Below are 24,510 nucleotides of genomic sequence, written 5' to 3'. Positions count from 1 at the left end.
GTATTGTAAGCCGTACGGCAAAGGCTTACTAGCTGTGCCTGAGCATCTGGATACTCTTTTACTTTTACAGGATGGTCAGAAGTAAATCATGTCATGTTTGCAGTTCTGTAAGGTTGCACCGACAACAGTCGGTATCAGTGCTGCAGGAGCATGAGTGTTGTATTTTTTAGCGCAGTCATGCAGTAAATCTTACGTTAGTAAATCTTAGAAAAACGTACGTCAACACAGTCTGCAAACATACAGCAGCTATAAATTGTACCTCGTTACTGACGACACCGTGGCCAAGAGAAAGCTTTGTTGCCCGTTGCAAAGAACAAATATTGTACATAGATTTACCGCGTCACATACGTGAAGTCGACAAGCACATTTTGCATTACGACAGAAACAACAAAAACTCGACAAGCACATTAGAATCAGACAAGCACATTTTGGTTTTACTGAAATTATGGAGCGGTTAACATTATCGAAGCACACTTGACCCATAGAAACCTGGTTCTGTCGTATTCAGTGATGTACCTGTACAGGCATAGTCGAACGCGATACAGTAGTACGATCTACGCGGGACTGCAAAGCATTAAAAATGATCAAACGAATTGACACCTACCACACTCAGCGCATCACTTAGAGAATTAAAAAACACATTTGTACGACGATAAGGCGCGATGTGTGTACAAGTATACATGGTACAGTATTCTTTGTCAGGATTTCGCTACCATTCAGCAAGCTGTAATTTATCATTACGTAAAACGTTCAACAACTTCAACCCTACAAATACTGATGAAGTAACGCAGCCTCTTTCCTAGCTGAACTGGTCACTATGAGATGCAAGTGATCTGTGCCAACCTTTGTAAATAATTATGATGCAGTAGGATTGAGCGTTGATAAAGCGGGCGCCAACTACCGTAAATGTCACGACAGCGCGATGGCGTAAGTTTTTTCGGATGTCGACTGACTCACTAAAGCACAATACATTTACACTTTATTATGAAGTGCTGGTTTGGCGGCCAATGAGATGACGTTTGCGGAGACTTTCAGCAAGGCCTTGTGGACCATGTTCAATGGGAATGTTAGGAGGTTGTGCTGCGGTTCCGCTTAAATCTCTGTCTGCTTCTGAAAGATATACGACTCCGCTGTGACCGAGTCCTTCAAAAACTTAAGACGCTGAGCTTACCTCGAAGTGGTTGTGCCTTCTCAGGTTCACCATTGGATGAACCTTCATGGCTTTCGTCATCGGAATTATACCCTTCCGTTTGTTCGACTGTAGGCTCCTTATACTGCTCCCATGATTGGTTAGAACCATCGCTGCTGTCGGTGCAGATGCCCATCTCGATATCCACTGCTGGTGGTGCGGCTTCGCCGTTGAAAGCTTGGCGTTGTAGATTTCCCGAATTGCCAGGGGCCGCTAGATCTGTTTCGGAAATGTCTCCACTCGTTGACGGCTTGGTACTCAAGTTTTCGGATTCGGGATTCGCAGCGACTTGAGTTGTCTCTGCAATTCGCAAGGAGACATTCATTGCAGAATTTGTTTACTGCTTTACTGAAGGATATTAGGGATCAAACAACGAAATCACTGTCGACAGCTGCAGACTGCAGTATAAACTGGTTTGAGCGAACTGATGGCTGTTCGCATGACCTATCCATATACTGGTGCCAGTGCAATAATTCATGCGAATACCTCCTTCGTAAGTTACTGGGTTTGCCATTTACGCACTTCGATTCGGCTCGAAAATTGTTCACTTGTACATGGATTACAGTTAAGCTGTTTCAACTGATCCATCAAAATACGTTAGCAGGTCAGGCTGGTCAGCAGATATGTAACGCGCCAGACAGGGGTTATGTTCGCTTAACTAACCCACACAAAAAAGGGCGGAGCTAAGTAATAAGTCACGACTGACACGAGGCGGTTAGTTATCATTTACAAGTGGCGTGTACAATTGACCCACTGGCGTGCGGAATCGTGTTCGTAGCAATAGTTTGGATTTTATATACCTGGTGGGCGAAATCTGAACTCTACTTGCACGTACAGCTCGGCAATTCCAAGAAAGAGCACGAGGGTGCCCAGTGGACTGAGGATAATGAAATAAGTGTTATTAATCCACGATCCAGGCGGAAACACGTGGTCGGACGATGGCAAAACGATCAGTCCGCACAACTGCATTGCGGCGGATACAACAGCGGAGCAACACAGGAAGGTATAATGCTGTCGCGCCACGGAGGAGTTCTCCTTCACGATTTCCACATGTAACTGTGGACAGTAAGGGCTGAAAATGTAGCGCAACGATGCCAGCACCGGCATCGGATGCTCGCTCCATGGGACCTCCTCTGGCAGCGCGAAGTAAAACTTCAATGCCCAAAACAGTCCGCCGTGCAGCGCCAGACACAAATGAAACAATGTGGATGAACTGTTCAAGACCAGCGCCCAGATTGTGGTTTGTATGAGGCAATATATTAACGACAAAGTCACAATTACGATGCACTTGACGATATTGTGACGATACGGCCGCAGCTCATTATCAAGCAGGATTTTGTGAGCTCTTTGCCGACCCTCCGGAGAAGCACAGTTGCTATCAGAATCATCTAGTTCACAAAGCTTCCTGATGCAGTAGCATTCGTCTTTTAAGATTTGAACGCTGTATAGCTCCAGGCAAATGCTAAGAGATGACATTATCAGCTTGATTGCGGTCAGCCAGGTAGGTAAATCACCAGAGCGAAGGGTATGCCGCATAATAAAGTATAACCGTAAAAACAGTTGCGGCATTGCTTCGCCGAATATCTCCAGTTTCAGTATTTCGTGAAGTCGACGGTTAGCTTCTTTTGCGGCTAGTATGGCATCGACCGGTGCTTCCTGTAGTAAATGTTCTCCATTTGGATCGCTTCTCGTTGCCACTTCGACTTCTCGCACACCCCGTTGGACATGTGCACACCTGGAATCGGTTTGCAGTTTTCATATTTTTTATGTTAGGCCACCGGCGTGAGTTACAAGTTCATACTTATGGTTAGGCTTTCTTTTTTCGAGCGGAATTATACATCGAGTTTGAGCTTGATTCTGCTCGTAACTGACCGTGAAAAAACACCAGATCGCTACAAAATCGGTGCACTGTACAACGTTGTCAATGGATTTTGTGATCGAATAGCTGCGTGTAATTTTTCTTTAGCGTTTCCGCGGTTATGCAAGGTATACTTAAAACTGCCTCGATAATCAGACGATAAACCGTGTTTGGAAAGTAAACTTTTAATCCGTTGGTTTTTTTTCGGTTAGATATTCCTAGTCGTACCATAGGGCACTCGTAATCTTGCACCCTTTCTTACAGTTTTTTGGTTCAAAAGAGTGCGTTAACACCCAAGCTGCGATATTAGAAGGTCCGCAAACATTATAGTGAAAAGATACACTTGTTGAGTTGATACATAAGAAAACATAAAAAAACACCATATTTTTTCTTCTGTTGAACGATTTCTGTTAAACAATTATTCTCAAGTTCAACGATTTTGTAAGCAAACGTGACCATCCGCCGGTCACGCGCTACTTATTCTCGCATTATTTCCCTACCCAGTTACGCAGGTCTATTTCGAATACAAAGAGAAGAATCAAATGAGACGCAACACAACTCACCACCAGCAAAGGCTTGCCGGGTATGCATGTTTAAGCAACTGTTCTCTCGGAAATCTGCCCTTGATGATTTGCATTACGGCATATCCAAATGGTAGTAAAAGAACTGACAGCATTAAATGTTTCTCGTCGGACGACAGACACAGCGGATTTTTTAAATAATTCAAACTGATGTCGCAAACGTCCAGAAGAAAATCCACCATAACCAGAACTGTGCAGAAAACGCTACTGAATCGCAGGTAGTGCCGCGTAAGACGGCCGTGCGATAATGGCGACTTGTATGCCGTGAAAAAGTCAGATAGAATCTCCACAAATTTGCTACACGAAAGACTGGTAAATTTCATTTCCGACTAAGCGACACAAAGGTAGCGAAATATATTAACTCTTACTTTTACTGTAAGTGCGGATTGTTAACATATATTTAATAATGCTTTAATCTGCAGCATTAGAGCTGCATAGCAACAATTCGGGCAAATATACCCCGAAGGGGTGACACAATTCTCCTTCGCAGTTATTAATTACACTAGGTTGTTTGTTTTTTAATTGAATTCACTTGCTCAATTTATTAGCAAGTCGATCCTTTTGTACGCGGCGGTTATACTAAACCAGTTTACCAAACTACCGCCTTTCTATCATGCCGCAGTTTTTTTTATTTATTCAATACATTTTTTCCGCGTTTCAGTCTGTAGTTAACTTATTTGTGGTTCGTATTACTATTTGTTACATTCGGAGAGAATTAAGAATGATTGATTATGCACGACATCAATTTTGAGTTTAACTATCTGCTGAGAACACAGTACCGATTACGAGCGTTTTGATGGCATACTACATAGTATATACATCATGATACATGTATATCCTGATATTCATATCGCAATTTCACATGAATCACATACCTTTTGCTAGTTTTTGTACTGTAGTATTTATTTATCCTGACAACCAGCAGAAGAACGGACACCTTCGTATTTAATCAATTTTATGTTGTCGGCTAGAAATACTTTTCCTTGGTAAAAAAAATGCGGAAGACGGTTTATTATGTGAATGGCAAAGCATGAATGACGTCGGCGGTTAATTTTTAATGTCAGAGCCCGCACTTACAGCGTCACGCGGCCTTAATATTAGTATTGTCAAGGGCACGAGCTGAACGGTTTGGCGAGACGACATAGTTAAAGCAAAACCTCTGCTGAGTACTCTGTAATCTAACACATTACAAATGCGCCTGGATTATTAATGATTATACTGCATGTGACATCTTACTGGAAAAACAGCCGGAGGATGTTTTGCGATACTAATAATCAAATTGATCAATAACAGCGCTGATGATGAAAGGCACTAAAACAGTTTACTCCATTGAGAAGATGACACGTGAACCAAACTAATATGCTATACTTCATCTAGAGAGAAGCATACTTCATATAGAGAGAAGCATCAAAGCAACACTATTTGCGATAACACTATTGATCAGTCGATACATATGATATAGATAGACCATCACCAATCTAACAGCTGGGCTCATTAGTATTGCTAGCGGCAGTTAAGTAAAAGCACGCTCTTCGATTTTAGTATTTTACCTTGTTAGTTTGCCGAGCCGGCAAGCTGGTCCATAGAAAAAGTCACGCAATATAACATTTTTGCTTGATTTTGCAACATGATGGGTGAGTTTTAATCAATTATTAGTGTATCAGTCTCTATGTCGACTTCCAGTGCCATCTAATAGCTGTCTTACTGCCGAACTGACCTTGTACTCAAGCCATTTTTGCCGGTTTTTCGAACCCAGTGTCTGCGGTGAATAAGCTGAGCATCGGTTCTTAAAATTAATTATCAATCGTCACTGAATCGTGTTAAAATTATTATCAATAACTGTGCCGGTTCAAAGGGAAACATGTCCCAGACTGCTATCGTCGTGCTTGTCGACGTTTCCGAAAGCATGAAGAACATATACTGCACTCTACAGACAAAGAACGATGACGAAAAAACCTCACGATTACAGTCGGTATTCGAATCGGTTATTCAGATTGCATCCGAAGAAAGTGGAAAAAATAATTGTACAGTGTCCGCGGTGGCATTTGGGATTCGCACGGAATCCGGACATCAGTGTCTCTGCGATATGTTTTCGTTGCTGAAGTTTCAAAATAATGCCCGTAAAAACAGAGACAACTCTGGAAGCGCCATTACCCATGGCAGTTATCAATCAGAAACAACTGTTCAGGATACGAAAGCACAGTCACAGCAAAAGGTTAGTAGGCTTAAAGATGGCAAGCTGAACAGATATTGATGTACTAGAAATCCGATATCTGGACTATTTACGAGTATTTTGAACTCCTGTACCTACACTACAGCAAAATGCCGAATAGGCGGCGGTATACAGTACTGTTGTATGTTGGCCGTCTTTGCAACCCCAGTATTGTTGTTGTTTTTATGCGTGAGCTGCAACCAATAAAAAAATGCAGTTAATGGGCAAAAGCTGTGGGATACGAGCAAATGTTTTGCACCAGGTATCGGTCTGAATAAACCTACGGGTTTTCAGTAGGAACCAGGAACGCTGTCGTTGAAAGCTTAGTGAGCATCTCATCCATAATTGGCAAGTAACAAAAACGTTCGCAAAGAGAAATGTAAAAAAGTTGCTGTTGTCGGACAACACGGCATCGTCGTACAGTGGACTTCAAAAATATGGTTACAATCGGTCTGAGACCGAATGACCAATAAAATTAAACGGCCAAGACCAAATGACTAATAAACATACAGTGAAACTCCTCGTAACACACACCCTTTTATAACGTTCACCCTTTATTATGTGCATACGGCTGGGAACCGGACTGTCCGCATATTATAACACAGGGGCAGTTCTCTTTAAACTTTCACCCCTTTATAAGTATAACGTACACCTATCATGGAACGGAAGACCATATTTAAGGTGCATTCAACCCCTGCGTTACGTACAGCTGGATAAGAACGAGAAACAAAAATTTCAAAGAAAGCTCCTGCTTCTGGTTTTAAGTCTGCCCAATGCCAGATCTTGCGATGCAAAGCAGCGGAACGATAAAAAACAACATTTACACACATAGTTGGGAGCTTAACCTGTCAGTTACGGTACTGTGGCTGTTTACAAATGGACGCGAAAGGTGAGCGTCAGAGTTTCTCTTTGGAGAAAAAGCTCGAAATCATTAACGCCATTAAGTCAGAGAAGCTTGTTATCGCAGTGCTGCTAAAAGGTTTAATCTGTCGGCCACTACCTTTCATGGCTTTTTGCACCAGCAGAATGATCTGGAAGTCGAACGCGAGCATAATCCGGCTGCTACAAACAATTCTATATGTAACTCAACCCTGGGGGATAGGGCGTCATTATTTGCCCCTTGGGGCAGTGCCCGTACTTACGCCCACCCCTTTGTAACGTTCTGGAAGCTAGAGTAGGAACGTAGTAGAGAAGATTCACTGTAAACCGCGCAAAAATTCAACCGCTTGCACCTTGCACATTTCCCAACGAAAACTATCCACAGATATCTCAAACGAGTGAGAAAACATTATCAAGAATTTTGGTACCAAACATGTTGTTGTTTAAGAGATCTAAGAAAAAATCGAGTCACGGCCTCATGCACCTAAAGTTTCTTGTAGACAAAGCATACGATTTCTGCGAGAAAATTGAAACCAAACTGTGGATCAGAATTCTATGCTATGTCCACGAAACATTTAGGTGCTTCGATTTTCTCTTAGATCTCATAAAGAACAACTTGCTTGGTATCGAAATTCTCTTAATTTATTTCTCATTCGTTTGAGATATTGGTGGACAGATTTCGTTGGGAAATGTGCACGATGCGAGTGTTAACATCAGCGGGCCGGTGGTCAGCCCGGAATTTGGCTATCTGAGTACAGACAAGTGCCTATTTGCCCGTTGTGGTTACACAAGACTTGTGTAAGGTCCATCTTTTCGAAGCCCACTGTAGCACGGTGGACTACGAGTTTCCGGTCAAATTTAAGGTAGCAGTGCGGTAGTAAAGGAGTAAACATTTTCTATGTTAGCAGGGGCCCGGGTTTGGTCTGCTTATAACCCTCTTGCAAAACAACGGAGCACCGTATTGTTCTGAGTACGTACACAAGTATTTAAGCCACGACGAGTGCCAATATCTACACACATTTTACTCTTCGGAACCGACCCTGTTGGCGGAAATAGTTAAGGAATTACCGGCTGTCTGCCGCGATAATTTAAGTCATTCTACGTATGGTGTTGGTAAACACATTGGAAATCTTCTCAGCCCTTTCAGCTTTGGGTTGTCATCAAGAGTGGTAGATGCCGCTCATGACAATGAACGGCTGAATGCCCGAGCCCAGGTCAAGAAATGCATGGACCATGTTCTTACAAAACACAGCCAGCCTGGTTCCATCCACCTGGAGCAGGCCGTCAACATAATAAAAGAAGCCGCGGAAATGGATCCAAATAAAGCAGAAATCCGGAAGCTGACGAAGCAGCAACTCGATCGGGTTATCGAGGGTATCGAACCATACATTTACGGATCCAGTACTCCAATGTGCGCCGCCGTTTCATCCGCCTATTCCATCTTAATAAATAGCGATAACAGTCGTGCAGACTGGAAGATGTTGGTAATAATGACTGACGGCTATCCTACCGATGGCGAAATACCAAATGTGCCTACCGGCCTAAAAGTCAATATCGCCACCTGCTTAATAGCAGACGATTTGACGCCAAACCAGTGCAAGGCACTGTATTATAAGGAGGACGAAAGCTGGGGCGATGGAAGGCGAGCATTATTCAGACTCTGCACTAATGTACCCTGCCGGCATCCCGCCATTCAGTTTTTACGGCGACGGAAGTGGAATATTTCAGAAAGGGGGGAAGTTAGGCTATTTGCTCCAGTTAATGATCCAGAAGCTATCGAAGACTTTACAACGGTGGCGCAGTCGTTAGCCAATAGTGGCGATGCGACTGCGAATTTGTTTGCCAGAGTCGCACTGGACGAGTATATCAACAATGAGCTGCAGGTTGCCGCGAATAATCCCCATAAACAGTACGATGCGACTTGCTATGCGTATGCAACAGCCACGGTTTTCCATCTGGTCATGAAGAGGATACAAGGTAAGATAGTTGAGGACGGCGTAAAGCAACCTCTAATACTTCGCAGTATTTATTGTTTATCACAGTCCGGACACATTCACAATACACGCGACCGGATACCAGAGGTACGGTATTCTCCGCGTGGATGTTCGTGGCAAAAATTTTCCAAAAATTTCATTATGTCTTGAAGATTAGTGTTTTTATACAAGCGTGAACACGAGGTTAACAAAAGCATTATTAAGTTTTCGAATAGTGGAACAGTCCGGAACGCGAAAAATTTCGAAGTATGGACTACAACAGTAAAATTTCCCGGTTCAAAGGAAGAAATTCTTTAGTGTCCTCTCAAATGTGTCTGTATAGGAATTTTACAAGAAATGACTTTTACAGGCAGAGACGGTGGCGTGCCAGCTTTCAAGGATCTGTATGGCGAATTTGTTAAAGATTTCGGAACTGATGGGGCGAACACAGAGGAGGTTGTCAAAAAATTTGCAAGCAAATACCGACTTAAATATCGCCAATTAAATATCAAAACCGGGTCTGTTGGGGACGAAAAAGACCAAATCTACGGCTGCGAAGCTAGGCAAGCTTTAAATGCCGGTCGTCCTCTGATTGCGACGTATCGTCTGAGCAAGCAGCAAAGAGAAAAATTCAATCAGTTTTATAAAAACAGCAAACAAGGTGTGCTGACGAAGGAAGACTTGGGGGAAGACGGCAACGCGCCAACAGAAGGTCATGCTGTTGTGCTTATCCATTGTGATCCCGTATGCCTGGTGTTTTTGAATTCCAGAGGGAAAACATTTGCAGACAACGGTCTGTTCCGAGTTGCTGATAATTTTGTATTGAATTGCAAATATTATGAAGTTTATTGGGAGCAGAATGCATTGACCGAATGCGAGAAGGAACAGTTTACACTCTCAGGATACAAAAGAGCTCACGATTTAGCCCGGCAACTCCCTGATTCAATCAAGCGTTTGCATTATCGCTGTCCAAGCTGTTCGCAGCCATCCGCAGCCAATGAATATACCGGCAATTTCGTAGTAGCAACCTGCCCAAAGTGCAAAAAATCCTTTATTCCTGCGCCGATTGGATTTATTGCCGGTTTTTAATTAGGCTTTTTGAGTGTAAAATTTTTCACGCCTTTGATTTCCAGGTGGCACTAACTGTTAAACGGGAATGACATGATTTGCTTATGTACGCTGCCGGTTTATCCGAGAACGAACTAAAATTTCCGGTGGCTTTCTGATGTTAATTATCCACAATAATTAATGTTTTGTCACCGCGCCTGATCTTTCTTCTTTCATTATGCTATCTGAATCTGTATCTGAACTACGCGCTAATCAAGAAGGCACAAACACAAGCCATCATGTGGTTTTGAATGAAAACCAAGCTCAGTAGTTATTTATGTCTGCCCATTCATTTATTGGCACCGCGACATTTCGCCGCGGACAACTAGACGCAGGACTTTCGGTCGCAGACATTTCGCCGCAAGGCCATTTCGCCTCGCGACGTTTCGTCGCAGGACATTTCGTCGGTAGGACTTTACGCCGCGAGACTTTCCGTCGCATGGCCGTTTCGACGCAAGGAAATTTCGCCGCAAGGATATCTCGACGAAGCGACATTTCGACTGTCCGATAAATAATTTACTAAGCTAACTCCAAGAGTCAGAATAGGGAAAAATATAAAACAAAACCAAGCGAACAACCTAAGAAACCTAAGAAACATAAAAAACCTAAGAAACGTCAGAAACCTAAGAAACCTAAAAAACCTAAAAAACCTAAAAAACCTAAAAAACCTAAAAAACCTAAAAAACCTAAAAAACCTAAAAAACCTAAAAAACCTAAAAAACCTAAAAAACCTAAGAAACCTAGGAAACCTAAGAGACCTAAGAGACCTAAGAAACCTAAGAAAATCTAAAACAGCACAAGAAGACCTATGAAAGTCTAAGAAAGACCAAGAAAGCCTAAGAAAAGCTTAGAACAAGCTTTAAAAAACTGAAAAAATTAGTGAGAATTAAGCGCGGTGAATTACATTGCGGCGATTAGTCGCATCGTTCGAATGTCCCAAGACGAATTGTCCGCAACCAGACGTCTTGCGTCGAAATGTCGCAAAGGTAAAATGTCTCAAAGCGTAATGTCCCAAACCGAAGTGTCCCGAAGTCCGAATGTACGGCGGCGAAAAGTCGCGCGTCGAGTTTGAGTGCGGCGAAATATCACACTCCCAATTGTCCGGGTGCGCATTTATTCCTTTTTTATAAATAAAACTTATAAAAGCTATTATTTAGGGACAGTCCACCTTTTCCCATATTGTAATCGATTTATCGGATCTAGGGGTGTATATCATGACATATGACAATTTGTATATGGTGACTCCCAAAGCAAAGCGCTACCTTTAAGCTTGCGAGTAATGGCTGAAAGCGTGCTTAATTACTAACGATCATAGAGTACCTCTATTAGGGCTTCCCAAATTCCCATAGGATACACTAGCGTTGTACCCAATACATTAAAACTGCAGTGATATCCATAAACTACTGTACCCTATATGTAGTCATTGTACCCAACCTGTATCCACTGTATTCTACGTGTGATCACTGTACCGACACTGTATCCACTGTACCCTACGCGTACCCGCTGTACCCACACTTTACCTAATCTGTATCCACCGTATCTGCCTTGTACCCGCTGGACCGACACTGTACCCAATCTGTATCCACTGTACAAGCTTGTCCCGTAATTTCCATCGCATCAGAACAGCGAACAATACAAATTAACGTGTTGCGCGTAAATCCGTACTACGGCGCGCCACGCCACTGTTTAAACACGTAACATGCATTTGGCTGGCTGGTGGCTTGGTACACGCCATATAATTCAATGAGAATAACAGTAACTGCCTGGCGTAAGATGGCTAAGAAACAGTCGGTGTGGTAATGGACAATCTAACTACGGAGCGGATTTAGGCAATCAGATAAGTGTAGACTGACGTGGCCATCGTTTCAAGCGCAAATTTCGCGCTAGCTGTACCTTTACGATGGAAATTACGGGACAAGCTTGTACCCTGCGTGTGACCACTGTACCGACACTGTATCCACTGTACCCTACGTGTACCCGCTGTACCGACACTGTACCTAATCTATATCCACTGTACCCTACGTGTACCACTGTACCCGCTGTACCAACACTGTACCCAATCTGTGCCCACTGTACCCAGTCTGTATCCACTGTACCCTACGTGTGACCACTGCACCGACACTGATAAGCAAAACATTAGTAACGTAATTACAAACGAACCATTAATTCGACACTTACATGTTTGCTGTTTGTTGTCCTAGCTTGGACATTCTCTCTAAAAAAGACTGATTTTGGAAACGACAGAGTGGCGGCGATAATTATTTTTTAAAGGTTAGTTAACGGGACAAACTTTTGGAACAGTGTTTTTTAAAAGTAATTTTTGGACGGTGAAGGTAATCACGGCGGCAGAGGCAAAGTAAAGTGAAAAAGGGCAAACTGAAAAGGCAAAGATAATGGGTGGGCAAAGGCAAACTGCAAAAGCAAAAGGCGGACAAGGGTAAAGTAGGCCGACCCCAATGTTAAGTGTGCATGTTGCAAACCAATGCAACACCACAAAACAAATAAAGCTCCTGTTAGTTCGTGTCTAGAATCAGCATCTTTATTAGCACTATTAGCACAACTTTGATGTTATTAACTTTAAATAAGTAACGTAGACAGATGACCCGGAAGAACGGGTGGATCACAATTATGCGATTCCCGCTGCTTCCACTGGGGCTGTAGCACGTAATCAATGTGCAGCATATTTTTTACCGATAATGTTTCCTCGTAGGCTCGGAGATTGCACAGTCGTGGATTTTCCGTCAAGGCAGGGTCGGCATATTTTTTTCAATCGCAATACATCTACCGTAATCAAACAGAAGACAGTCGCCGTATCAAAGCAGTCCAGGTTTACTTGTACGACGGAGAACCGGTCATTAGAGTGACTATGCGACAGTACGCGAACGGACGATCCTTCTAATCATCTTGCACTGCATTTCAGTCCGCACAACGGGGAAGCTGCCAGACTGCGATTGCCGAATGTTCAACTAAAGTCACTGCCCTAATCTGGAAATTAAAAGGTCAGATAAGGCAGGCAGGCAGTTCCAGGCAGCCTTCGCGATGCATTCCTGGACTTCAGGCAGTTCCTGTAGCAGCTTTCCCGATGCATTTCTTTTTTTCCTTTTCCAGCCCACTTTTCCAATATGGCAGTCACGCCGCCAAAAAGGAAACAACGATATGAAGAATTAGGGGCGCAGTCCATATACGGATGTTAAACCAATGCCTGGGTACTGAGAAGGTTGCACTTTGGCTGCGAAAACACATGGTTTCGGAAATGGTGGACCAATAAGAAGCGATTGCACGAGGCCATGAAAAGGAGAAGTCAAAAAATTGGCGCGAGTTCATGGGAAAAGGAAGAACGCAATAAAACCAATCGATATCTGTCGATTAACTGCGCGCTTGACCCATTTTCGAGTGATGTTCAAGCCGAAGTGTCCAAGCGTCTGATGTCCGGCGGCGAAATGTCTTCGCGGCGAAAAGTCACGCGTCGAGTTTGAGTGCGGCGAAATGTCCCACTCCCAATTGTCCGGGTGCGGTTGCTTCTGTACTGTAGGGTAGATTGCAACTAAGAACGCCTCTCGGGTAACGAAGATTTTGTAAATATGTGAAGAATACGAAATCCATACTGTATGCAAACGCATAGGTGTCCTCGTGTTTGCTAACCCTTTAATATGGCCTTTATCTCTTCTAATTCTAGATATACAGTATATATTCTATATATTATTTGGTTCGATGTTTTAGATGTGCGAAGGCTGCTGAATATCTTAAAATTTGCCACACATTTGCACGGTTGTTTGGATTTTGGCGGACCCTGATCTCGTCTGCGCTCGCGAGAACAACAGTTTCGGTTTATGTACTTCGTTCCGTTTTACTGCCCAAGAGTTCACGCTATGGAGTGTGGGCACATGAACCCACCCTCCAGACTTTCTTTGCTAGTGTGTTTCTGGCCAGCAGTATTCTGCGAAAGTGCCATAAAGATGGGCGCATTAACGAATTTCATGTACACACAGTTTACCAGGTATCCAATTCGTTGCCAGAATGCGGCCGCGACCGGCCCAACTACTGAGAAAAGCATGTCGCTGATGTTGCAATTTGGCACCAGTACAAACAAATAATCCTGTACGCTGTGCAGACACGTTGCATCAGTCCTCGTTTAAGGGTCGGCCAACCGCCTTTGCCGTCCATTTGCCTTTGCCGTTTCAGTTTGCCGTTTTCAACTTTATCTTTACCTTTGCCTTTGCCGTTGGAAAAGCCGTTAGCATTCCAATTTGCCGTTTCAAAACGCCGTCTGTAAAAGCCTTTGCCGTTTGAAAACGAATTACCGTTAGCACATTGCCGTTCCTAAACTGTTTTTGCGGGTTTCCGGTTTCACGGTTTCTCACATTATTCTGCATACGTTATGTACCCTCCGCGAAAGTTTAAAACTCCTGATATTTTTGTTTCTGTATACACGGCAATATTTAAGTTTCAAGATGTGCAGCAGTGATATAACATGATACTGTAACAGTATACCTATACTTCTACAGCATAATCGTTACCTGGGTACAGAAAATAATTAAGTGTAAGTTATCAGCACACCAACAAGGTTATCCACACACTTTGAGTTTACAATAATGTTAGATTGTAAAATCATGTATTTTAGTATTATGCCAACGGCAAAGGCAAAGTTGAAAACGGCAAAGGCAAATGGACGGCAAAGGCGAAGTTGGCCGACCCTCGTTTAACCAAGACGCTTCTCGTACATTGCTTAATCAATCTATTAGAACATCAGATACTGGAGCGCGGCCTATGAAGATCAGATATTGAATGATGACATATCGGAAGTGGTGGACCAACAAGATGGCGCTGCTAAGTGAAGCGGATGTTGTCGACGCCGTTACAACGCTCAAATAAATAGTTGGCAGGATTGTTTCATGTGTAAGCACTTGGAAAATTACCGTAGAAATTTTTATTATTTTGATGGCCAATGCAATCTAGTCATAGGCACTTCTATCGATAAGTACGTATCTGTACAGATAGAAGTTTGACAGCGAATACGCACAATAAACCAGGCAACACAAACTGAGACACAACTACCGTTCGACACCGTTCGACTTTCTTGATATATTTTGTTCGAATTTTTCTTTTTTCAGTAACAGACTTACAAAAGCGGACCAAAATTTCGGAAATATGAAGGAATATAAACATATTTCCGGCTTCTTGCGGTCAACAATGAATCATCTGAAGTGAAACCTGGAGCGGTAAGAAAATGACGCTGTCATGGTGATATCGGCTGCGTTGAAGTCCTAGCGCTTAACTCCACACTTTCAGTTCGTCCACTACTGTTGTTAGCGAATACTACAGGTAGCCAGGGGCGGAGCACTGGACGAACAACTAGTTCCACGAAACGACGCCGATATTGACGTTCGGTCAGCAAATAAAGGTAGAAATTTAACGAATAACCCATGTATGTTACTGTATAGATGATTGGTTGCGCCAGATTATGCACGGTATAATCGGTAACATAAGAAATTGAAAGGTCATACGGTGCCGCTGATACACACAAGTCGAAGAACTTTGGGGACCGCGTAATAAGAAAGAGCATTGCATTGCTGAGGAGAATGATGTTGATCCCGTGCTGAGATACGGATTTACTGGCAGAGGCCGACGCAGCTGCAGCTCTCTGTAAACGGCGCATCTGGCCAAACTTGGATCGTTGGTGGTGCGCCAGGAAGATAATTAGGCCAATAGTGGGAACAAGGATCAGCAAAAAAGTCAGAATGCGCACAGCAATCTGCAGACAACAGCCACATTAAAGTATTCACTGTGCAAACATACCTTTCATGTCAAGATGGGACTTTGCCCATCTTGGACTTTTCCCATCCCCATTTCATCCCCTAGTGTCGCGCACGGCTCCAGCCCAGCCGATCTCCAGCTCGCACTAGTTTGAAGGTTCCATTTCATCCCATTTTTTGAAAAGTTTAATTACCATTAGTTTTTAACTGTCAGAAAAACTAGCTAAGCCGGCAACCGAAATGCGTAAAAAAACGTAAAAGCCCATCCGCTGCTTGTCCCCCATTGGCCATTGGATCTAAAAACTGGAATGGGCTAAAAATTTTCAGCCCAACCAAGAAATGGGCAGAGCCTGGGATGGAACGTTGTACTGTTCCGTTGCAATGCAGTATTGTCTCGCTCACGGATATCGTTACACGCGCCGATGCACAGAGGTGAGAGCACATTAGCAAAAAATAAACGGATATTCCAAAAAGCAAATAAACGGTAAAAACGCTGAAACTTGGATGCAGTAAATTCCTGCAAATAATTTTCAATGATATTTTTCGTTTCTCTACCTTCTGTACTTCAGACTGCATTACTAGCGCCCACACGGCAGTAGTGTTGTGCCGGCCCGGGCCGCAGCCCAGGCCGTGGCCCGCAGTGGACGTGAAATATGCAAACTTACGTAGGAAAAATGAAATAATCTATACTGCATGACGGTTTGGGCCATGGAAACGACGGGCCGGGCCAACCGAACACTACTCGGGTGAAGACTCAGACAGTGGCCCGGCGCCAGAAGTGGCTCAATCTGTACCAAACCTAAAATCGGCTGTCACTGTCGCGCTCCGTGTCTGTCGTGCGACGCAGAACAAGTTTTGAACGAGTTCTACCCGGCGCGGCCCTAAACGGCGCGGCTCCTAAACGGGCCGGGCCGACCTGACATTATCGTTTACTTTGACATACTAACATGACGCACATTTCGTGACGCGTATCCATGATTACTGGTAAAATCTTGTTCGATTTTAATTACAAAAGATGCAGCTGAAAACTTTTACGGTCAAAAGTTAGGACTGAAAAAGGCAAAACATTTTCATTGCAATTTGTAAGGAAAAAAAAATATTGGTACAGAAGCAATCCTTTTTGGTTTTACAGCAGTTAATTTCCTGTTTCCTTCTTTCCTGCAACCTCTGGCTTAATAATGCAGCTGCGGTACATACCTGGGCTCTCGTATTAAAGGAGTTCCAGACCATCGCCCATTCTGGGAAATGTTCAGGTAGGCCCGTACTGGAGTCTTCAGTCAGGGACGATACGCAGCACATTGCCGCCAGATAAACCATGTGAAGCGTCATCGATAGAACGGTGAGAACGACGATTACAAAGCGCGCTACTGAAACCCGCTGCAGAAATCGGAATCGAAAAGGATTCATAATAACGAGCAGCCTTTCCCAAGAAAAAATAACCAGGATCCTGAAGTTATAAACAGTTTGTAAATAGTAGATCTCAATTCCAAAAAACCTACCAATCGGACAAATTCACCGAGGCCTCCATAAACCACGGTAAGAAGATTGCCACACCCGTCGTAACATGGTGCCAGCTCCAGCCCAGCATAAGATCCGACCAAAAGATAATTAAACCGAACCACCTAGCAAACAAAATTACACAAAAGGTGGCAGTTTACCTGGCGGCAGTCTTAACGGGCAGTGCGTGAATTTTTCGTAATGATTTCAGGGCTTGTTATCCAGATTATACAGTACTTATACGTATCCAGATAGCTACTGTCTAGTACCTACACCAGAGCCACAAACCTAGAAAAGATCGACCGAAACCAATATTGTGCATATTATGAGGGCCAGTAGTCGAAAACCCTGCCAGATAATATTCATTTCTTTTAAAATAAGTTCCGTTTCAAACGGCAAAGAAATGGTGAAAAACAGTATAAGATAAGATTTTAAAGAAAAAAGACGACCGTTCTTACGCCAAATTATGTAACACGTCCAGCTATGAAAATGGCTAGCTATGATTTGGACTAGTTGTAAGCTTAAATTTCCATTGTATTATCAGAGAATTTGTAAGAAATAAAGCCCCACTATACATCCGCTAGCGGGATAAGTGCCCAGCCTTCCACCGCTATCCGGTGCACAGGACCGGTAGTTGAGTGAGTGACAGAGCTACGACTAGAGATGCCAACGGTTACAATCGGTTAGAAAATTTTGAATTTCGCCACGACCACATTCAGCGAACAGCGTGAGTACTAACAAGCGCACAGAGCCTGCTGTGTTATTAGGTAACCGAGTCAACCGACATACCACTGCTCTCCTTTGCACAGACCGCGCTAACACAAGCTGAATGAGGCGTCGGCCAACTTCTAGAAATTCTACGTACTCTGTAAGTACGCTTTACGAGACAGAGCAGCTTGTTCTCGGTTAGTACGCACGAGCCGATAATTACCGGACCATATTATGGTCCGAACCGGATGGTGAGAAGCGTTTACGGCGCGCGTTTAGTATGATGTCATAACGCCAATGTGATTGGTTGGTCAGACTACTTTACCTTTGCCCGCTCTTTGCCTTTGCCTTTTCAGTATGCCCTTTCCTACTTTACCTTTGCCTTTACCTTTGCCGGCGATATTACCTTCACCGTCCCGGGTGACCTTTGGAAAACACCGTTTCGAAGCCCATTCCTCATAACGGATTCAATCTGTCACGTGGATGCTTTGTTGCGTATGATGTCAAGTGGTTTGCTCTGGCAGCGGAAAACGAAAAAGAACACGCCCAAATGTTTCGTAACGGACTTTTGTTTTAAAAAGCGGAGGGCCTAGACGTAAGTTCTTGCAGTTACTGAGAGTATTAGTATAATTTTTGTCCGTTATGCAAGTAACGAAGAACTGTCGATGTGCAAATACATCTCAGGTATTTGCGTACCTAATTAATTAACAATAATTGATTAACCCTTTTGTAACTGTTAACACTTACCAACGCGTCCTTAAGGTAAACCACAAATTCGTTTTATTTGAAAATTTTTCCTTACCAGCAGCGATTTTCAGAGAAGTTATTCCTGGGAACACATGAAACATACCACTCTATAGAAAAAAATCGGCTCTATTAAGTACTATTTTTTACAACGGGTAAGTATCATTCTTATGTAATAATTTTGTAAAATTAGTATTGCCAAACGTATTTTTTTAAATTTTTGAAATTCATTTTAAAATTTGAAAAGACTGGTGGAAAGCTAGTTCGGTGCCAAAACAACCTTGATAGTGATGCGCGTTTTCGTGCAAAATTTGAAGAGCATCGGTTCATAATGAGATTTTTGGTACACCTCCGCGCGTTTAAACTTTCGGAATTTTATTTCATTAATAACTCCCTAACCGGATGTTGCGCGCCCAATCGGTTTTTTCGTCTATGTATACGAATCTTTTGGCTATAAAATATCATAAAGCAATGCAAAACTTGTTTGGGAGTGCGCGACAGCGAAAGTTACCGTGGATGTACACGACTTTGGTACTATGTACCGGGCCAAATCCCCTAACGAGACAAGCTTTTGAAACGGTGTCTCCAAAGGTCTCCCGGACGGTGAAGGTAATATGCTGGCAAAGGTTAAGGCAAAGATAAAGTTGAAAAGGGCAAAGTTGAAAGGCGAAGGCAAAGGGGGGGAGGGAAGGTAAAGCAGGCCGACCCGACTAGCAGCAATCAATGGCAAATATTGTTCACACAATCACACCCAGTGGCAACCACACGCTGGTGTGAATTTCATCGGTTTCCACATAATATACTGTATGTAATTAAATATCTCATCACATTTTTTAGTCGCAACTAGTTTGTGTTCACGTGAATTGTTTAAAAGTTTAACAGTTCCCACCCAGTGGTAAAGAATATTTCTTGGCTTCAAACTTACAGTGCCAGAATATCAGCAACGGCTGTGCCGATCATGTAGTGACACGCTGATGTCTTCCACGTGGGAACACTACGAATCAACACCACCAAATTCAATCCATTGCCCACGGTGCACAAAATCAACAAGCAAAAGTACACCGCTCGGCAAGCCAAGTACACATTACGAGGTTCGTCGCCAGTATATCTGACGCGCATTGTGCCCATGTGCGGATCATTGTGCGCATGTTGAGTGTTGATAAGGCTGGCGTTAATATCGTTTACGCTCGCATCCGGCGACCAGTTCGAAATATTAACGATTAAATATGATAGGGACGAAGAATTGGCCGCTGTTAGGCTGTCCATGGCAATTGCGCAAAACTAGTGGCGCGCTTTTTCTTGTCAACTACACTACAGTAATATTATTAGGATTGCAGTGTTGATACAAAAATTAATTCTGGCTCTGCTAGCACCACGAGGAGACGCTCAGTGAAGTCGGAAGCGAGCCGTGTTCCTCAGTGAAAGTGATTATGGCTACTCAAACGAGTCGCAGTACAACCATTGCCGTGCTCTGGTTAAGTGTAAGTGATTAACTGCAAATTGCTTCCACAAACTCAGTAATAGCAATTTCATTAAGGAAAAGCGGCAGATTATCGACTTCACCGAGCGTCTCCTTGTGTGCATCAAAATATGCAGCTAATTTTGACCGACGACGAAAATGGTTAACTCGATATTACAGTAAATATTAAATCTGCCAGTTTTCTGTACTGTTAGACGGTGGATAGGGAGTACGGTCTCGTTTACAATGTACTTTGCACAAATTTACCTTGAAGATCATCAAAGCTGTTTCAACCCTTTGGCTGAATAGCTTAATGTTCTATGGTTATTCACTGTTATTCTCGTCTAAGCTGCATGTATAAACGTTTAAACATTTCGTATTAGCTGCGTAGAGCACTTATGGCTGCACTCGTTAAAGCATAATAATAACCGGAGGATGTAGCCCGCACATTTTGCCAGTGACTGTCGCTTACTCAAAGAAAAGCAGACAATGCAGCTATCTGTACAGCAGACAGTGTACAGTAGCTGAATATTAAGTTCCTCGGAAAATTCTGCATCGCCCAAGGCTTGCTTATACATAGCTTGTGGATTACAGGAAACTATTAATTTTCATTGTGTGCACCCAACAGCCGGACTGTTTCTGTGCTTGTGTGCCTTACACAGCAAAATTTCAAAAAGAACGAATAATAATTTGGGTTTTTTCCACGGCACTTCGTTCGCCCTTCTTATTCCATTTCATTTCGCAATACAATCAGTTTCAAATTAAAAATTTTAATCTGTTTTTACCAATACCGGTTTGGTATTATGATATTGGCCTTTTTTTGGAATAATAATTCATTCGCAATCATATTATATCCATAACCGGTTTGTGCGCACGCGGCACACTTCCTTTTCACGGCAACTTGTACCAATCCATTATCTAAGCATAATTTATGTACCCAAACAACCGTAAAAAAGTGCTTGAGAGTCCAGGGATGTAATTCCGGTGAATGCAGATGAACTGGTACATGCACTTCTCTCTAGCAACATGCCTTGCTTACGGACGGACTGTTCAAATATACCAGCCCACCCACCAAACAACAGACGTGTACTTATAAGTGGTGGCAAAATGAGTCGACGCCGAAATTAACGTAACGCAGTAGCGCGTACAGTAGGGCAGTCAAAGAATACGCACACAGCAACATAAAGGTTATCCGGGTTAAAAATTCCAAGGTTTTCCAGGCATGGTTATCGACGTACGAACCCATATAGGCGTAAATGGCCGGCCAATAAAACTGCCTTTGTATCACTACAGCGGACGGTGTGAACATCATCGCAGTGGTTCAGCGCGCCAAATTATGATCAATGGCTCAAACACATGCTTTTAGCTCAAGTTAATTTTTTGCAGTAGTCGCAACCGTGCCGAAAATGAATGCAATGCAACCGTTAAACTTTCTCCTTGGACGATGGACAGAAAGAATAACATGCCGGGCTGTGGTAACAGGTAAGCATAGCGTTCATTCGATCGCCCAAGGAGACACATCTGGTACTGTTCCTGATGATGCTGTGGCTACTAAACATGGGAAAAATTTAACCTGTATTCGAAGCAGTATTCTTTTTGTGATCCGGGTATATGCTGGAAATTACAGTTTCCACGCGGTGCCGCTATCACTCAGAGGTGCGTTAAGAAAACAGGCTGGAGAAATGAGATTATAGAGATTATGTAGGTAGAAAACGAAAGATACCAGGGCCCAGGAAAAGACGCTATTACTACATTGGAAAAGTGGTTGTAAGAGAAAGGTTTTTCCAGGGTTTCGGTATCCACCGAACCGGCTGAAGTAAACAGAACGAAAGTCGTATTATTTACGAGCGAATGTACCGGCAATGATTAACGACCGTATTTGTCGCATTTTAGGCGGAATCGATAGAACCGCGGTCGCTCGAAAATGCCTATTTGTGCGACATTTTAACCTGCTGCAGTGAAAGCTTCCTGTGGAATTTGCGTGCTGGGGTGGGCACATTCTTCTGAAATACATAACTGGTAGCTTTCGAAAAAAACCAGATTCATATTTCATGGAAATTTGACCCAAAAGAAGTGTCCACCTTATTCCATTCGACACCACCTTATTCCACCTTTCCACCGTGTCCGCTGAGATTTATGAGAAAAACGGGCAACGAACACCTACATCGGGCACCTTTTGCTTAGAATATTATGTAAAGGTCAAGAAACCAAATCCACGGCTGCGCAGCCGCTGAGTCAGGTTGGACTTGCGGTTAATAACAAGACGCCTTGATGACAGTAGCTATCGGTTGAGGTTTCACTTGTTTAAGAATACTGTATTTCGATGGCATTCAGAGAACCTTAAGTACTTTCTTGAATTAACATTATTTTGAGCCCCTGTACAGTGTACACCGAACTGCTGTAGTATTCGAATTGTACATTGATACCAAGGTACTGTACTATCAGAGGAAGCGAAACGACCAGCTGCAAACGTGTTACGTGAATGAATTGGGAGTAAATCAGTGCACATGGTTTCGGCAGTGGTGGAGCAAGTACGAGTAATTAGAACCTACGGCAATAAGCTGACGATGGCGGAATGTGTATGGTCGGTCTTGGAATCCAACGATCCACGGAAAAAAGCGACTTTCGATCGGTTTATTGTGCAGCCCATCCGTTCCCAATGGAAGCAGTAATGAATTTCGGCCCGCGCTTAGGGGCTGGGTTGACTTTGAGACTGACTATAGGTTGTTTTATCTTTTTTCTTATTCTTTTGCTGTTCCTATGTTTTCATATTCGACCGGAGCGCAGCGAAGGTCCTCTAATTCAAACAAAATTGAAAAGGTGCTGTCTGTCTGTCTGTCCGTTACGGAAGTAAGAAATGATGTCATACAGGGAAGTAAATGTCGTCATATAAGGAAGTAAAGAAAATTATGCCATATAAGGGAGCCGGAAATGACGTCATATAAGGAAGTATAAATGATTTCCAGAAAAAGGTCACATCAAAGGCTCATAGGAGCACCAGCCGTTGTCAGGTCACCGTAAAATTTGGGATTTGCAACAAACATTTCTCTATTTTTTTGCTATTGTGTGCACACAATCAATGTGGCAGCTCTGCAAGCGCAGAATCGGTAAGAGCAAAGGAAAGCGTAGTACAAAAAAGGCTCTTCGGCCCTTCAAGAACAATTTTTGAAAAACAATTTCTAAAATCAATAACAACTTGGAAATACTCCTTATTTAAGAAAATTTTAATCTTTGATCAGACTAAAGAAAAAACATTTTCAAAAAGAGCAGTAAAGAGTGTTTTGTGATAAATGTTTGCGCGTCTTGCTTAAAATACAGTAAATAAATGTACTTCCGGTGTCGAAAAGTGTTTTCTTTCAAGATAGGGTGCATTTTGTCAAAACAACGTTCCACAAAACTTTAGCCATTTGAGATAAACACAGTACTTGAATATGATGCTTCAAAAATCTGCTTCGATTGTTATTACAGTGAAACCTGTCTTTTACATACACCGGTAAATACATACACCTGAAAATTACATACGCGGAAAGTTTAACCGGCGCGTCCCATAAACTGTAACACAGCTCTGTGTAATACATACACCTGGACAGTACATACGGTTTTGCTTTAACCGAAGGTGTATTTAGTAAACAGGTTTCACTGTACTGTACTTCCGCAAAATAACGACTTTCAACTATCAACCTTTACACTTTAAAATAACTTAATCGAGTTCAAACTTCGAAACATGTACGGAGTAAAAATATCATTGTAGTAAAAATATCATTGTAGTAAAAATATCATTGTGCTACCGCAAATGCGTTCCGCAAAACACGTTCCACAAAACTTTAGCCATTTGAGCTAAACACAGTACTTGAATATGATGCTTCAAAAATCTGCTTCGATTGTTATTACTTCCGCAAAATAACGACTTTCAACTATCAACCTTTACACTTTAAAATAACTTATTCGAGTTCAAACTTCGAAACATGTACAGAGTAAAAATATCATTGTAGTAAAAATATCATTGTAGTAAAAATATCATTGTGCTACCGCAAATGCGTAGTGATGATGCAGCACCGCATTGTGGCAGCGAAAATAGTTCAAATCGGCATAATCTCTTCTTTGGGAGTTTTGAAGAGGTCAAAAATTGACCTAAAATGAGCTTTTCTTTGAATTTCCTTCAGTGAAGTCACATTCTAAAAGAGTTACTGTTTCATGGTGACAAGAGCGGAAAATGAAGATGTCAGGCCGGCAGCTGTTTTCTTTGTAAAGAGGGGAAACATTATTGCTGGTCGCACGTCTATGTCGAAGTGTGTTCAACATTTGTACACAATGAAAGGGTTTAATTTTGCTTGAGCAAGCACCAGTTAGAAATCCCTTGAAAAATCAAGTTTTGAGATTTGGCATGTGGGATCATTTGGAAGCATTTCTGAAGCTGTAGAGACATTACTAAAGTTTTGATTCACTATGAGAACACTTTCATCAACAGACGGATGTTTTTCAAAAACAACTGAATAGGATAAAAAAAGCAGTTGCAACACTTATTTAAGCGACTAAGCTGCGCTCCGGTC

General features: G+C 42.7%; 3 protein-coding genes across 12 annotated transcripts; 1 reads left to right on the top strand and 2 right to left on the bottom strand.

Moving 5' to 3' along the window:
• Window positions 1-361: 361 nt before the first annotated feature.
• Window positions 362-4,011, bottom strand: LOC129599025 (uncharacterized). 3 transcript variants are annotated; one of them, XM_055497154.1, is made up of 5 exons: window positions 3,611-4,011; window positions 1,990-2,924; window positions 1,172-1,489; window positions 977-1,110; window positions 362-564 (listed from the first exon to the last, which is right to left on the bottom strand). In XM_055497154.1, exons 1-4 carry the CDS (start codon window positions 3,949-3,951, stop codon window positions 983-985), a joined length of 1,722 nt encoding a protein of 573 aa, XP_055353129.1. In that variant the 5' UTR covers window positions 3,952-4,011; the 3' UTR covers window positions 362-564; window positions 977-982. The 3 variants fall into 3 exon arrangements, 2 of the variants coding, with proteins under 2 accessions (XP_055353129.1, XP_055353128.1); XR_008691853.1 differs by having other exon boundaries at window positions 362-1,110; window positions 2,025-2,924; XM_055497153.1 differs by having other exon boundaries at window positions 362-1,110.
• Window positions 4,012-5,200: 1,189 nt separating this feature from the next.
• Window positions 5,201-10,003, top strand: LOC129599026 (uncharacterized). 2 transcript variants are annotated; one of them, XM_055497156.1, is made up of 4 exons: window positions 5,201-5,843; window positions 7,628-8,696; window positions 8,762-8,800; window positions 9,063-10,003. In XM_055497156.1, the coding sequence occupies exons 1-4, from the start codon at window positions 5,490-5,492 to the stop codon at window positions 9,779-9,781; spliced, it is 2,181 nt and encodes a 726-aa protein (XP_055353131.1). In that variant the 5' UTR covers window positions 5,201-5,489; the 3' UTR covers window positions 9,782-10,003. The 2 variants fall into 2 exon arrangements, with proteins under 2 accessions (XP_055353131.1, XP_055353132.1); XM_055497157.1 differs by lacking the exon at window positions 8,762-8,800.
• Window positions 10,004-14,872: 4,869 nt separating this feature from the next.
• On the bottom strand, window positions 14,873-20,246 carry LOC129599024 (neuromedin-U receptor 1-like). Of its 7 annotated transcripts, none has more exons than XM_055497151.1 (5): window positions 20,228-20,246; window positions 19,427-19,495; window positions 17,052-17,174; window positions 16,750-16,999; window positions 14,873-15,551 (listed from the first exon to the last, which is right to left on the bottom strand). In XM_055497151.1, exons 2-5 carry the CDS (start codon window positions 19,459-19,461, stop codon window positions 15,036-15,038), a joined length of 924 nt encoding a protein of 307 aa, XP_055353126.1. In that variant the 5' UTR covers window positions 19,462-19,495; window positions 20,228-20,246; the 3' UTR covers window positions 14,873-15,035. The 7 variants fall into 7 exon arrangements, with proteins under 7 accessions (XP_055353126.1, XP_055353123.1, XP_055353124.1 ...); XM_055497148.1 differs by lacking the exon at window positions 20,228-20,246 and adding an exon at window positions 19,562-20,188; XM_055497149.1 differs by lacking the exon at window positions 20,228-20,246 and adding an exon at window positions 19,583-20,188.
• Between the last annotated feature and the right edge of the window lie 4,264 nt (window positions 20,247-24,510).

This window comes from Paramacrobiotus metropolitanus, unplaced genomic scaffold, assembly GCF_019649055.1.
Source record: "Paramacrobiotus metropolitanus isolate TYO unplaced genomic scaffold, Prichtersi_v1.0 Parri_scaffold0000135, whole genome shotgun sequence".
NCBI lineage: Eukaryota > Metazoa > Tardigrada > Eutardigrada > Parachela > Macrobiotidae > Paramacrobiotus > Paramacrobiotus metropolitanus.
The sequence above is the reverse complement of the archived record's forward strand: the minus strand, read 5'-3'. Positions and strand labels throughout refer to the sequence as shown.

Bases quoted from the DNA above. Each gene is read 5' to 3' on its own strand.
- LOC129599025 (XM_055497153.1), bottom strand. From the start codon at position 3,951: ATGAAATTTACCAGTCTTTCGTGTAGCAAATTTGTGGAGATTCTATCT. The intron at 2,925-3,610 runs GTGAGTTGTGTT...AACCGATTCCAG, and splicing joins CCGGCAAGCCTTTGCTGGTG to GTGTGCACATGTCCAACGGG. The intron at 1,111-1,171 runs GTAAGCTCAGCG...TATATCTTTCAG, and splicing joins GAAGGCACAACCACTTCGAG to AAGCAGACAGAGATTTAAGC.
- LOC129599024 (XM_055497146.1), bottom strand. From the start codon at position 19,767: ATGGACAGCCTAACAGCGGCCAATTCTTCGTCCCTATCATATTTAATC. The intron at 17,175-19,426 runs GTAAGTTTGAAG...TTTGTTTGCTAG, and splicing joins GTTGCTGATATTCTGGCACT to GTGGTTCGGTTTAATTATCT. The intron at 17,000-17,051 runs GTAGGTTTTTTG...TTATAACTTCAG, and splicing joins TCGGTGAATTTGTCCGATTG to GATCCTGGTTATTTTTTCTT.
- LOC129599026 (XM_055497156.1), top strand. From the start codon at position 5,490: ATGTCCCAGACTGCTATCGTCGTGCTTGTCGACGTTTCCGAAAGCATG. The intron at 5,844-7,627 runs GTTAGTAGGCTT...CTATGTTAGCAG, and splicing joins AAGCACAGTCACAGCAAAAG to GGGCCCGGGTTTGGTCTGCT. The intron at 8,801-9,062 runs GTACGGTATTCT...TGACTTTTACAG, and splicing joins CACGCGACCGGATACCAGAG to GCAGAGACGGTGGCGTGCCA.